The sequence below is a fragment of the Mobula hypostoma genome, chromosome 8 (genome assembly GCF_963921235.1).
Source record: "Mobula hypostoma chromosome 8, sMobHyp1.1, whole genome shotgun sequence".
In the NCBI taxonomy this organism is placed as follows: domain Eukaryota; kingdom Metazoa; phylum Chordata; class Chondrichthyes; order Myliobatiformes; family Myliobatidae; genus Mobula; species Mobula hypostoma.
In genome coordinates this window covers 119,744,454-119,757,315 of record NC_086104.1, presented here as the reverse complement: position 1 = coordinate 119,757,315, position 12,862 = coordinate 119,744,454, and the positions used below count along the sequence as shown (strand labels likewise).

At 45.1% G+C, this 12,862-nt stretch overlaps 1 protein-coding gene across 2 annotated transcripts in view; it reads left to right on the top strand.

Annotated features, from left to right (window-relative positions):
- LOC134350886 (myeloid cell surface antigen CD33-like) overlaps window positions 1-12,862 on the top strand; it is a 59,919-nt gene that overhangs the window by 33,592 nt on the left and 13,465 nt on the right. Inside the window, exons 2-4 of one of the 2 annotated variants that reach the window (XM_063056681.1) lie at window positions 2,390-2,582; window positions 6,482-6,841; window positions 11,690-11,983. The exons of the other annotated variant lie outside the window; for it this stretch is intronic. Of the exons in view, the coding sequence (XP_062912751.1) occupies window positions 2,543-2,582; window positions 6,482-6,841; window positions 11,690-11,983 (694 nt within the window). The 5' untranslated portion in view covers window positions 2,390-2,542. The remainder of the gene's footprint in view (window positions 1-2,389; window positions 2,583-6,481; window positions 6,842-11,689; window positions 11,984-12,862) is intronic. 2 annotated transcript variants of the gene reach the window in all.

The window sequence follows — 12,862 nt, the reverse complement described above, 5'->3', positions numbered from 1 at the left end:
ACAACCCTCCCTATCTCAGTAATCCCTGCCTCCTTCCTATCTCTGTAACCCTTACACCCCTCCCTTGTCATGGTCCGGTCCATGAAATGTGCATTCTGGTTCACGGTCCGATCCGTCGATTCTTTATTCCTGGTTTTCCTATTTTCCCTTGTTCCACTGGGTGCCTTAATTGAGGCACCTGATTCTCATTTTGGGCTGGCACATAAATACCTCTTAAACCAAGGATTCCCAGCTGGACTGTTCTCTTCCCCTTCCCATCTGAATCCATGGCAGTTACTTTGGCAGTTTATCTCAACAGTTACTTGGCACTAACCTTCATCTGTAATCCTCGTCTGTTACCTTCACCTGCTACCTTGCCTGCAATCTCGCCTGTATTGCCATCTAGTTCAACTGCCGGAGTGAGACCAGAGCCTTGCCACGCCAAGATAAGGAACTACCTATCATTGAGTTTAGAACTGTCTCTTTGTGTCCCCGTGTTTAATATCTGTGTCAAAGAAGAGCCCCAGCCCTAACCCCTTTTCCCAAGGAGGGGTCCTGGCTCTGTGTTCCATGTACGTCCTGGCCCTATGTCCTGTCCCCAAGGAGGGGTCCCGGCTCTGTGATCCGTGTTCCGGTGCTCAAGTCCAAGGCTCTGTGTTCTGGTGCTCAAGTCCAAGGCTCTGTGTTCCGGTGTTCCAAGACCAAGTCCAGGAGCTGTGTTCCAGTCCTGTCCAAATCCGAGCTTCGTGTCCTCACTCAGTTCCAGTGCCTCGCCCAGCCCAGGAGTGCCTCTACCAGACAGGAGTTCCTCATCCTCTCCTGTAGCCATGTCCTGTCCTTGCCAAGATCCTAGTCCTAAGTCCCAGCCTAGACCATGGTTCCGGTTCCAAGTCAAGACCCAGGTTCCAAGTCCCAACCAAGACCCGTGTTCCGGGTCCTTGTCCAGGCTCTGGTTCCGGAGTTCCATGTTCCTAGTTCAGGCTCCTTGTTCCTAGTTTCACGTCTATGTCCCATGTTTCTAGTCCAATTCCTAGCTCGAGCCCTGATTCCTAGTCTTGTCCAGGGCCTGTGTCAATGTTCAGCATCGTTTCTTCCTTACCTTGCTATCTCGATAAACCTAGTCCTGTTCCTCGTACTTCAGTGTCCGTGTCTTGCATTCAGGTCCGCCTCCCGCAGCCCCTTGTAACATCCCCTCTTTCTGTAAACCCTAAACCTCTCCCTATCCCTAAACACCAATCTTACAGCTGACACTGTGAAGTGTTACCGAAGTCATCACACTACCAACATGGTATCTCTTATCTCTGATCTTCATTATTTGTAAAATATCTATAAGGTCAGATCTCTGCATTCTTTCCTCTGGGAACCAATCGAGTTCAGATTATAACTGTGCCTTTCTTTCTGTTCCAATTGTATTCTTTCTTTTGAAGGAAGTTGTGTATAATTTATATGTGATTTCTGCCTGTGATGCTGCTGTAAGTAATTCTGTCATACACCAATATTGTAGCGTGCAGACAACAATAAACTCAACTTGACTTGAAGCTGTCTAGTCCCCGCAGAATCCTTGTAAAATGTTTCTGAACCCTCTCCAGCTTAGTCACATCTGTTCTATATATAACAACCAGACTGCAGGCACACCTGGGTCTCATATAACAGTAACATGGCGTCCAATGCTTATACTCAGTGCCCTGTCCAATGGCGGCAACTGTACTGTACACCTTCTTCACCTCTTTCTCCACCTGGATCACTAGTAATAGGTTACTCTTGGCCTCTCTGTTCTACAGCACTTTCCAGGATCGTACTATTTACCTGTGTGTATACAGTCCTGTTTTAGCTTCCTGCAATGCACCACATCACACCTGAGTTTAATTCCACCAGCCATTACTTTGCCCACTGGTCAAGGTCTCAGTGTAACCAGAGACAACATTTCTCATTGTCAATTACATCACCAGTTTTGGTGTCATCCATGAACTTATCAACATTGCTGCCTGTACTCCCCAAATCACTAATATAGATGATAAGCAAAAAGGACCCAGCACCAAGTGCTATGGCACACCACTGGTCACCAGGCATCACAATGTCAAGGGAGAGAATGATGCACTGGCCAGAGACAACCCTGAGGGAGTGTTACAGGGATAGCACTGACAGAGTGTCACACTGTCCGGGGGACAGTACTGAGTGAGTGTCACACATTCCGAGGGACAGTACTGAGGGAGTATCACACTGTCCGAGGGACAGTATTGAGGGAGTGTTACACTGTCCGAGGGACAGTACTGAGGGAGTGTTTCACTGTCAGAAAGTCACTACTGAGGGAGTTTTGCACTATCAGAGGGACAGTACTGAGGCTGAGGAAGCAGTGCCGAGGGATGCCTGAGTTAACCTGTGTTTCTAGTTAAATCCCTGTGTCTCACAGAACAGACCCTGTTATCACACTGAGTGAAATCACGCTGTGAATTCTTCAAACAACAATTGGAGTTTCAATTGCTGTCAGGTAGGAGAAGTGGTCGTAAATATTCTCTTTCAGACCCTGACAGCAGAAAACCAACAGAATATCTGGAATTAGACAATGATTGGGAGATTTTACCTCCTCTTGTCACTTCTCCAAGGTAAGTCAGCTATAGGTCAGACATATTAATAACTGACAGATCTTTGGACAACATTGTTCACAGTGATCTGTGACAGGGACTGATTTCAGCAGAGACTCAGTAAGCTAAACTTGTCCTGAGGTCCTTTCATTATCCCATTCCCCAATCCCAAACTCCTCCCCCAATACTGGTGACATCCGCTGCTCCTGGTCGGACAACGTCCAACTTTAATGATCGCATCCTTGTTTTCAATTACTCCAAATCCTGTCCCAACACCCCCTCTGTCTCTGTAACCATCGCCAAGTCCCTCACATCGCCCTGTCTCTGCAAACTCACTGACCCCCTACACCTCCTCATTTCTCAGAAAAGCCCTCCTGCCCCTGCACCCATCATTAGCTCTGTAACTACCCACTCCTCTACTCTTTTCCCTATTTCAGTAACCTCCCCCAATCTCTATATTCCTTTCTATTTCGGAAACATCTCCGCCACAACACTCTTGGTCTCTTTTGTGGCATTTCTCAGACTTCAGGAGGCCCAAGGTGAACAGTACTTATTGCCCATCACTTATTGTCTCTCAACAGTATCAATAACGGTGTGGGGGGGGGGGGCACGGTATCCCTGTTCGTAAACCACTGCAATTTATGTGATGAAGATACTCCCTTAGCACCACTCCTCCCAGTACAGTGTTCCCTCAACAACACTCCTCCCAGTACAGTGCTACCTTAGAAATGCCCCTCCTAGTGCAGGGGTCCTCAGCACTTCCCCTCCCACTGTGCAGTGCTCCCTCAGTACTGCCCCTCCACAGTGCAGGATTCCCTCATCACAGCCCCTCCTAGTGCAGGGGTCCCTCAGCCTTGCCCCTCCCACTGCGCAGGGATCCCTTATCACTACCACTCTCGCAATGCAGGTCTACCTCATCAGTGCCCCTCTAAGTGCAGAGCTCCCTCAGCACTGCCCCACCCCTGTGTGCTTGTCCTCCATGTTGTCACTCACACGTTAAAAGTCTTTCTTCTCATGTGTGTACTAGTCATCTTGTCAATTCTGACCGAATGCAGAGAGTATGGATTTTCCTCCTGTCTGCCCCACAGAAACAGACACGATGCTGGGTACGGGACACAGTGGAGGGCAGTACACGGGTTGGTAAGGGATAGTCCATCTGGGATTGGAATGAGATCACAATCAGTGTGCACTTGTGGAATAAGTGGTACTCTTTGACATTGCAGTCCAATACTCAGGAGTTTGAGGACATTTCGTATGATACCAAAGACTGCAGCAACTTTCTACAGATGTCCTGTGAAGAACATTCTCACTGGTTGCATCACCGCCTGATATGGCCGGGTCATTGCACAGGATCGGAAAAAAATTGCAGCAAGTTGCAAACTCAGCCACCTCCATCATGGGCACTTGTCTCCCCAACATCGAGCACACCTTTACAAGGTGATGCCTCAGAAAAGGGCATTTATCATTAAAACCCCCATCACACAAGACATGCTGTCTCTCAATGCTTCATTCAGGAAGGAGGTACAGGAGCTTGAAGGCACAGGCTTAGTGTTTTAGGAACAGCTTCTTCCTCTCTGCCATCAGGTTTCTGAATGGACAATGAACCCATGTACATTACCTCACTATTTAACCATATAACTATATAACAATTACAGCACGGAAACAGGCCATCTCGGCCCTTCTAGTCCAGGACAAACTCTTACTCTCACCTAGTCCCACCGACCTGCACTCAGCCCATAACCCTCCATTCCTTTCCTGTCCATATATCTATCCAATTTAACTTTAAACGACAACATCAAACCTGCCTCAACCACTTCTGCTGGAAGCTCGTTCCACACAGCCACCACTCTCTGAGTAAAGAAGTTCCCCTTCATGTTACCCCTAAACTTTTGCCCTTTAACTCTCAACTCATGTCCTCTTGTTTGAATCTCCCTCACTCTCAATGGAAAAAAAGCCTATCCACGTCAACTCTATCTATCCCCCTCATAATTTTAAATACCTCTATCAAGTCCCCCCTCAACCTTCTATGCTGCAAAGAATAAAGACCCAACTTGTTCAACCTTTCTCTGTAACTTAGGAGATGAAACCCAGGTAACATTTTAGTAAATCTTCTCCGTACTCTGTCAATTTTGTTGACATCTTTCCCATAATTTGGTGACCAGACTGTACACAACTTGTCCTTCTCGTTTTGCACTGCTTATTTAATTTAATTGTACATATATAATGTGCGTGTGCTTCTTATTGTAATTTATAGTCTTCTATTATACATTGCACTACTGCTGCAAAACAACAAAATTCATAACATATGCAAGTGATGTTAAACCAGATTCTGATGGCTGGTGTTATTCTTTAAACTGGATATAGAGATATCAAATTGCTGCCAATTGCAGTGCATTTTGCACCGTCTGCAGAAAACCCAGCAGGTACTCACCCAGGCTACTCAAACAGTATCTCCCAAATGCACCACCTCTCCCTCCCAGAGATGCAAGAGCAACGGGTGCAGGAGAGTACCACCGTCTCCAGGTACCCTCAGGTGGAAGGTGGGGACTTCCAGGATGGAAACGCAGAAGGGAAGAGGAGAATAGAAGTGAGGGATTAAGGGGGTGGTGAAGGAGGGATTACTCACCACAGTAATGCGTTTGAGTCTGTACTTTGCAAAGGAACCTGTATTGACATCAAGCCCATGACGTTCCTTGGTGCTGTCAGGGTACTTCAGAACTAGCGTAGGGCTTCTGATCTTTATTTGTCTTTCAGACCTCCATGGAATCTTTCAATCATTTCTAGCAATGTGAACAATCCTTCAGCAAGAACCCGATGCTAGAAGGACTCAGCTGGTCGAGGGGCATCAGCTGAGTCAAAGGTGTACGTTGGTGATTCGGTTTGAGTTCCTGCTTTAGGACTGGGAGAGAAGAGGAAAGAGCTGAGAATCAAACAGTGTGAGGAGCGACGGGTAGGACAGAAGCTGATTAGTGATTGGGAGGGGCAAATGGCAGACAGGTGCAGGAGGGACATGGAGGAGTGAATGTGAATGGTGACCAAAGGGAGATGAATCTGAGATGAAAACAGAGGAGTGTGTGAGGGAGGTGAACTCTGGGGGTGGGGGGGGGGTGAGAGTTATTTCATTTCATTGGATAATCAGTTACCCAGCAGAACTGAGATATTGTTCTTCAAAATTACATTCACCTTCTCCAGAGGAATGAATAAGTTTGCTGACAGGCAGGTCAGAGTGCAGATGGCAATGGGAATAGGTGGAGGAGTCAGCAGCAACCCAGATTCAATCCTGACCCTGGTTTATATTTGCGTGGGGTTTGCACATCCTCCCTGTAATTGTATGGTTCCCCACCACACCTCATCACCTCCTCCAAGTCTTTAGTTTGCATATGAACTGTAAATCACTCTTTAGTGTTGGTAGCTGTCCAAAAGCCAAGCATGAACATGATGGATAATGTGAGAAGGAATATGCTGCAGGGTTACAGAGTAGTCGGAGGAGAAGTGGACTGACAGGATTGCACATGGTAGTATGGATCAGGTGGGCAATTTTAGTGTCATATTAAATAAGTTAGGGGCTTGATCTCCAGGAATTAATGTACAACTAACTATTCCCATGGAGGTACAAGAGATGCTGAAATCTGGAGAAAATGGCAAAAAGATGCAGGAACTCAACGTCTCAGACAGCATTTAGGGAGGAAAATGGATGGTGATTTTGTGTTGAGACCTATCACTCAGATTGCTTTGAATAGTCTCGACCTGAAATGATGACCACATATTTCTCTCCATAGATGATATCTATTCCCATATCCTGCTGTTTTCCCTATTCTTGAGGAGTGCCTTATTTTGTGTACACAGCCACAGAGGGTATATATCAAGTCTGTTGGATCTTCAAGTAATCCCTTGCTAAATATTGATCTTTCTCAACTCAGCTGTGGTGTCTGAAGAGTGGAGAGCCGACATTCCAACAGAAGTGACAGCGCAGAGGGGCTTGTGTGCCCGGATTCCATGCCACTACAGATACCCATCGAGTCTGGAAAATAAACAGCGAACTGGAGTGTGGTTCAACAAGAAAGGGGCAACAAAATCTATAGTCTTTCACTCCAGGGATCATGCATTTGAGTCATCAAGATTTCAACTTAAAACTCAGCTGACTGGAAATTTGTCTGATGGTGACTGCTCCCTGCTTATAAACAACATTAAACAGGAGGATGAGGGTTCTTATTTTTTCAGAATAGAATTTAAGAGCAGTTCCAATTATAACTACCCAGACATACAGCTTCATGTTTCTGGTGAGTGTTGTTTTATGATTAAGTATTTATCTACATTCTGTAGCCAATAACAAGGAATCAAAACTATGTCAGTTAAATACCAACACAACTTAATACAATGCAGGACCTGAACATCAGTAATTGGACAATCCCACCCAGTCCTATAGCAACACAAGTTCCGATGTGCACCTGATGATCATTTCTTACATGTTTTGATTCTGTCTGTCTATGTTCTCAGATCAACAACTCCCTCAGATCTGTCTGATTATGTTTACCTCAGTACAAATAATAGACTTGTAAACTCAGTGACCACTTTATTATGTACCTCCTGGGCCTAATAAAGTGGCTTCTGAGTGAATGTTCATGGTCTTCTGCTGCTGTAGCCCATCCACTTCAAGGTTTCACATGTTGTGCATTCAGAAATGCACTCTAGCATATCACTATTTTGATGGGTGGGAATGTGAGTTACCTTCGCCTTCCTGTCAGCTTGAACCAGTCTGACCATCCTCCTCCGACTTCTCTCATTAACAAGGTATTTTCACCCACAGATGCATTTTTTTTCTCGCATAATTCTCTGCAAGCTCTAGAGATGGTTGCATGTGAAAAACCCAGGAGCTCAGCAGTTTCTAAGATACTCAAATTACCCTGTTTGGCACCAACTATCATTCCACAGTCAAAGTCACATTTCTTCATCATTCTGATGTTCCCCTTAAAAAAATTCACCTTTCAGCCTTAACTTATGATCTATAGTTTTAGTCTCACCCAAGCTCTGAAGAAAAACCTTGCCTTCTCCCTCTCTATGCTCCTCATTATTTTATATACTTCTGTCAAAATTCACCCCATTCTCCTACAATCCAAGGAATAAAGTTCTAACTTATTCAACCTTCCCATATAACACAAGTCCTCAACTCCTGGCAATCTCCAAGTAATTTTCTCTGCATTCTTTCAATCCTATTGATATCTTTTCTATAGGTAGGTGAACAGAACTGCACACAATGCACCAAATTAGACCACACCAAGTGATCGTAGACCTTGTCTGTCAGTAACTTGCCTACAACAGAAGTCAGAGCATTCATTCCTTTAGACAATAAATGTTGGTTTCACTGTTGACTAGAAATGAGTAATTTACAAACAATGTGCACAGTCAGACTCTGTCATGCTTTAGGACATTTGCTTTGAGTCTTGGTTGGGCTGATGCAAATTGTTTTTGTCCTGCTGCAGACAGGGATTAATTTAAAATTGGTGGAGTGATGAGTCATCAGGCCCCAAACTGTTCCACTTCAACATCCCACCCTGACAGGCAGCAAAGGGATGACTCGAGTCTAATGCAGAGAAGTGTTTGGGCAAGTGCTACAAGGCAAGGGAATAAATGACAAATGAGTGAAGTGGTGGGACTATTGTTACTGATCAAAGGTTACAACACAGATCAGTAAGCTGGTTAGAATGTCACAGAGGTTATCTTCGCTGTTAGCGGAGGCACTATCAGGGAGTTAATGCTGGAAATCTGTGTAACATTGGGAAGGACATATGAGAGAACTGCATACAGTTCTGGTCACCACTTTGCAGGAAAAATGTGGGTATACTGGAGGAGTGCAAAGATTTACAAACACTTACTAGAATTTGTAAATTATAGCCATGAGGAAAAGTTGTAAAGGCTGAGGTTCTTTTCTTTAGAAAGGCTTCATGAGGGGTGGGCTAGGAGGATGATTCATTCAAGATTTCTGACAGAATCAGGTAGAGCAACAAGGTAGGATCTATTTCTCTAGTTCTCTGGGAGGGAGATGTCACAAACCAGGTACCACTAATTGAGCAACACATACAAAATGCTGGAGGGACTCGGCAGGCACTAATTGAGAGTCATTTGTAGAAGGGTGGAGGAGAGAAGGACACTGAAGGCCTGGAAATCATTGCAGGCAAGCGTTATGTTCTTGTGCTGGAGAAGGTAGGTAGTGTCGAGGAGGCAGGAATTCTGCAAAACAACTTGGACATTTCAGCAGGATGGTCAAAGAAATGCCAGGTGCAATACAGTGTTGCGAAGAGATGGTCATGCACTTTGATACAATGAATAAAGGTGTAGACTATTTTCTAAATGGGGAGCAAATTCAGAAATCAGAGGAGCAAAGAGACTTGGGAGTTCTTGTTCAGGATCCTGTAAAGGTTAACTTACCAGTTGAGTTGGTGTAATGAAGGCAAATGCAGCATCAGTATTAATTTCAAGAGGGCTAGAATATAAAAGCAAGAATATAATGTTGAGGCTTTATAGTGCTTTGGTCAGAACACCACGGGATTATTGTGGGCTTGTCATCTAAAACTTTGACAGACTTCCATAGATGCACAGTGGAGAGTATTCTGACTGCTGCATCACAGCTTAGTGTGCCAACACCAATGACCATGAACAAAAGTTCGTGGGTATACCCCAGTCCATAAAAGGAAAAGCCCTCCCCACCACTGAGCACATCTACAAGCAACACCGCCACAAGGAAGCAGCATCCATCATTAAGGAAGCCCACCATCCAGCCCATGCTATCTGCTCACTGCTGACATTGCAAAGGACGTACTGGAGCCACAGGTCCCAAGCATGATCTCACGTTCAAAGACACCGCAACTCATGCTTTCAATCTTTATTATTTAATTAATCGTTTTTTTCTTTTCGTATTTGCACAATTTGTCTTCTTTTGCACATTACCAGATTTTTGTCATCTTTGTGAGTTAGAAACATAGAAAACCTGCAGCACAATACAGGCCCTTCAGCCCACAACATTGTGCCGAACATGTCCCTACCTTAGAAATTACTAGGGTTACCCATAGCCCTCTATTTTTCTAAGCTCCATGTACCTATTCAAAAGCCTCTTAAAAGACCCTCTCATATCCGCCTCCACCACCGTAGCCGGCAGCCCATTCCATGCACTCACAGCTCTCTGCGTAATAAAACTTACCTCTGACATCTCCTCTGTACCTATTCCCGAGTACCTTAAACCTGTGACCTCTTGTGGCAGTCATTACAGCCCTGGGAAAAAGCCTCTGACTATTCACACAATCAATGCCTCTCATCATCTTATATACCTCTATCAGGTCACCTCTCATGTTCCGTCGTTCCAAGGAGAAAAGGCTGAGTTCACTCAACCTGTTTTCATAAGACATGCTCCCCAATCCAGGCAATATCCATGTAAATCTCCTCTGCACCCTTTCTATGGTTTCCACATCATTTCTGTAGTGAGGTGACCAGAAATGAGCACAGTACTCCAAGTGGGCTCTGACCAGGGTCTTATATAGCTGTAACATTACCACTCGGCTCCTAAATTCAGTTCCACGATTGATCAAGGACAATATACCGTATGCTTTCTTAACCACAGACTCAACCTGCGCAGCTGCTTTGAGTGTCCTTTGGACTTGGACCCGAAGATCCCCTTGATCCTCCACACTGCCAAGAGTCTTACCATTAATACTACATTCTGCCATCCTATTTGACCTACCAAAATAAACCACTTCACACCTATCTGGGTGGAACTCCATCTGCCACATCTCAGCCCAGTTTTGCATCCTATCAATGTCCCGCTGTAACCTCCGACAGCCCTCCACACTATCCACAACACCCCCAACCTCCTTGTCATCAACAAATTTACTAACCCACCCCTCCACTTCCTCATCCAGGTCATTTATAAAAATCACGAAGAGTAGGGGTCCCAGAACAGATCCCTGAGGCACACCACTGGTCACCGACCTCCATGCAGAATATGACCCGTCTACAACCACTCTTTGCTTTCTGTGGGCAAGCCAGTTCTAGATCCACAAAGCAATGTCCCCTTGGATCCCATGCCTCCTTACTTTCTCAATAAGCCTTGCATGGCATACTTTATCAAATGCCTTGCTGAAATCCACATACTGTACAATACATCCACTACTCTTCCTTCATTGATGAGTTTAGTCGCATCCTCAAAAAATTCAATCAGGCTCATAAGTCACGACCTGACCTGAACAAATCCATGCTGACTATTCCTAATCATATTATACCTCTCCAAATGTTCATAAATCCTGCCTCTCAGGATCTTCTCCATCAACCTACCAAACACTGAAGTAAGACTCACTGGGCTGTAATTGCCTGGGCTATCCCTACTCCCTTTCTTGAACAAGGGAACCACGTCTGCAACCCTCCAATCCTCTGGAACCTATCCGGTCTCCATTGATGACACAAAGACCATCACCAGAGGCTCAGCAACCTCCTCCCTCACCTGGGGTACATCTCATCAAGTCCCATACATCCTCTTTCTTTATATCTGCATGCTCAAGCTTTTCAGTCTGCTGCAAGTCTTCCTACAATCACCAAGATCTTTTTCCAGAGTGAATGCTGAAGTAAAGTATTCATTAAGTACCTCCACTACCTCCTCTGGTTCCACACACGTTTTTCCACTGTCACACTTGATTGGTCCTATTCTCTCACGTCTTATCCTCTTGCTCTTCACATACTTGTAGAATGCCCTGGGGTTTTCTTTACTCCTGACGGCTAAGGCCTTCTCATGGCCCCTTCTGGATCTCCTAACTGATTCTTTTTGCATTTCTTTGTAGCTAATGTGAGTGTCCACAAGGAAATGGATCTCAGAGCAGTACATTGTGAGATACAGTATACATTCTTTGTTAATAAATTTACCTTGAATTTGAATTAGAGTATTCTCCTCATTAACCTTGCCTTTGGAGGATGAAAGGCCTCTATACATTCTCCTTCAGTGTTCCCTTTCCTAATGAGCTCAGCCTGATCAATCTTTCCTGAAACTTGCACCCTCCCAGTTCATGAATTGTACTTGTTAACATTATTTCTATTGAACTGATCCATCTGGTGACAATTATCTAAAAAGATCCATTGCTCTGTGTTAGATTTCACAGATAAACCTTCGATATTTGCCACTGAAATGGTTGCAGGAAAGCCTATGAATATAAGCTGTACTTTCAACACCACGTGTGAGAAAATGTCACCCATCTTAACCTGGGTCATGCCCACTAATGTTCCAGCTTCAAACTCAAGCAGCGTGACGCAGTGGGGTGACACTCTGATGTATACTTCTGTTCTGACCTTGACTCCAGAACCTAAACACCACGGGCAAAGTCTCACCTGCAGAGTCAGATACCTATCTGTTTCCTCGGAGCAGACACTCACATTAACCTTGTGGTGTAAGTATGGAGATTATTGATTGTACTTGATTAGTAAAATGCCAGACTCTACACAGCAAGATACCACAACCACGACTAATCCACCTTTGCTCTTAAATCTTGCCCTGATATTCAGGAGAACACTAATTTTACTGGATATTCCACCAACTAGACAGTTGCACCCTGACATCACTGCCTCAGTGAGAGAAACACAGATGTCAACAGTTTTCACCTGTATCAGTAATGACCACCACCCCATCACCCACCCACATTGCACTCCTCCCTCAGCACAGCTCTTCCAAACATCAGGGGCCTCTCACTTCCAGCTCTCCCACAATGGGGCACTCCCTAAGAGTTTCTCCACTTGGGAGAGTTTCCTAAAAGGATCCAGTGCTGGACCCTGTCAGCATTGTCCCTCACACTTGCAAGGCTCCATCAGCCTGGCCCCTCCTACAATGTTTCACACCTGTAATGCCGCTCCTCCCAATGTGCAGGGGCCCCCGCTGCCCACCAAACTACCCTTCCATGATGTCAACCACATGTTAAGAGTTTGGCTTCTCGGTATGGGGCTGGTCATCTCTGCGGTTCTGTCCATACGGAGTGGGTGTGGTTGGTGTTCCTGCCTGTCCCACAGGAACAGTCCTGGTGTTGGGTACAGGACACAGTAAACAGCGGTATACTGGTTGGTAAGGGTGAGTCCACTTGGGATTAGAAAGAGATCACAGTAGAATAATTAGAAATATTAAAGTCTGCACTTGTGGAATAAAAGGGACTCTTTGACATTGCTGTCTGATACGGCAGGTGTTGTTTCAAAGACTGGATAAAGAGATATTTACTCCCAGTAGTGTACTATAGCTACCCTATGCATCATCTGCAGAACGCACTGCAAGTTCTTGCAAA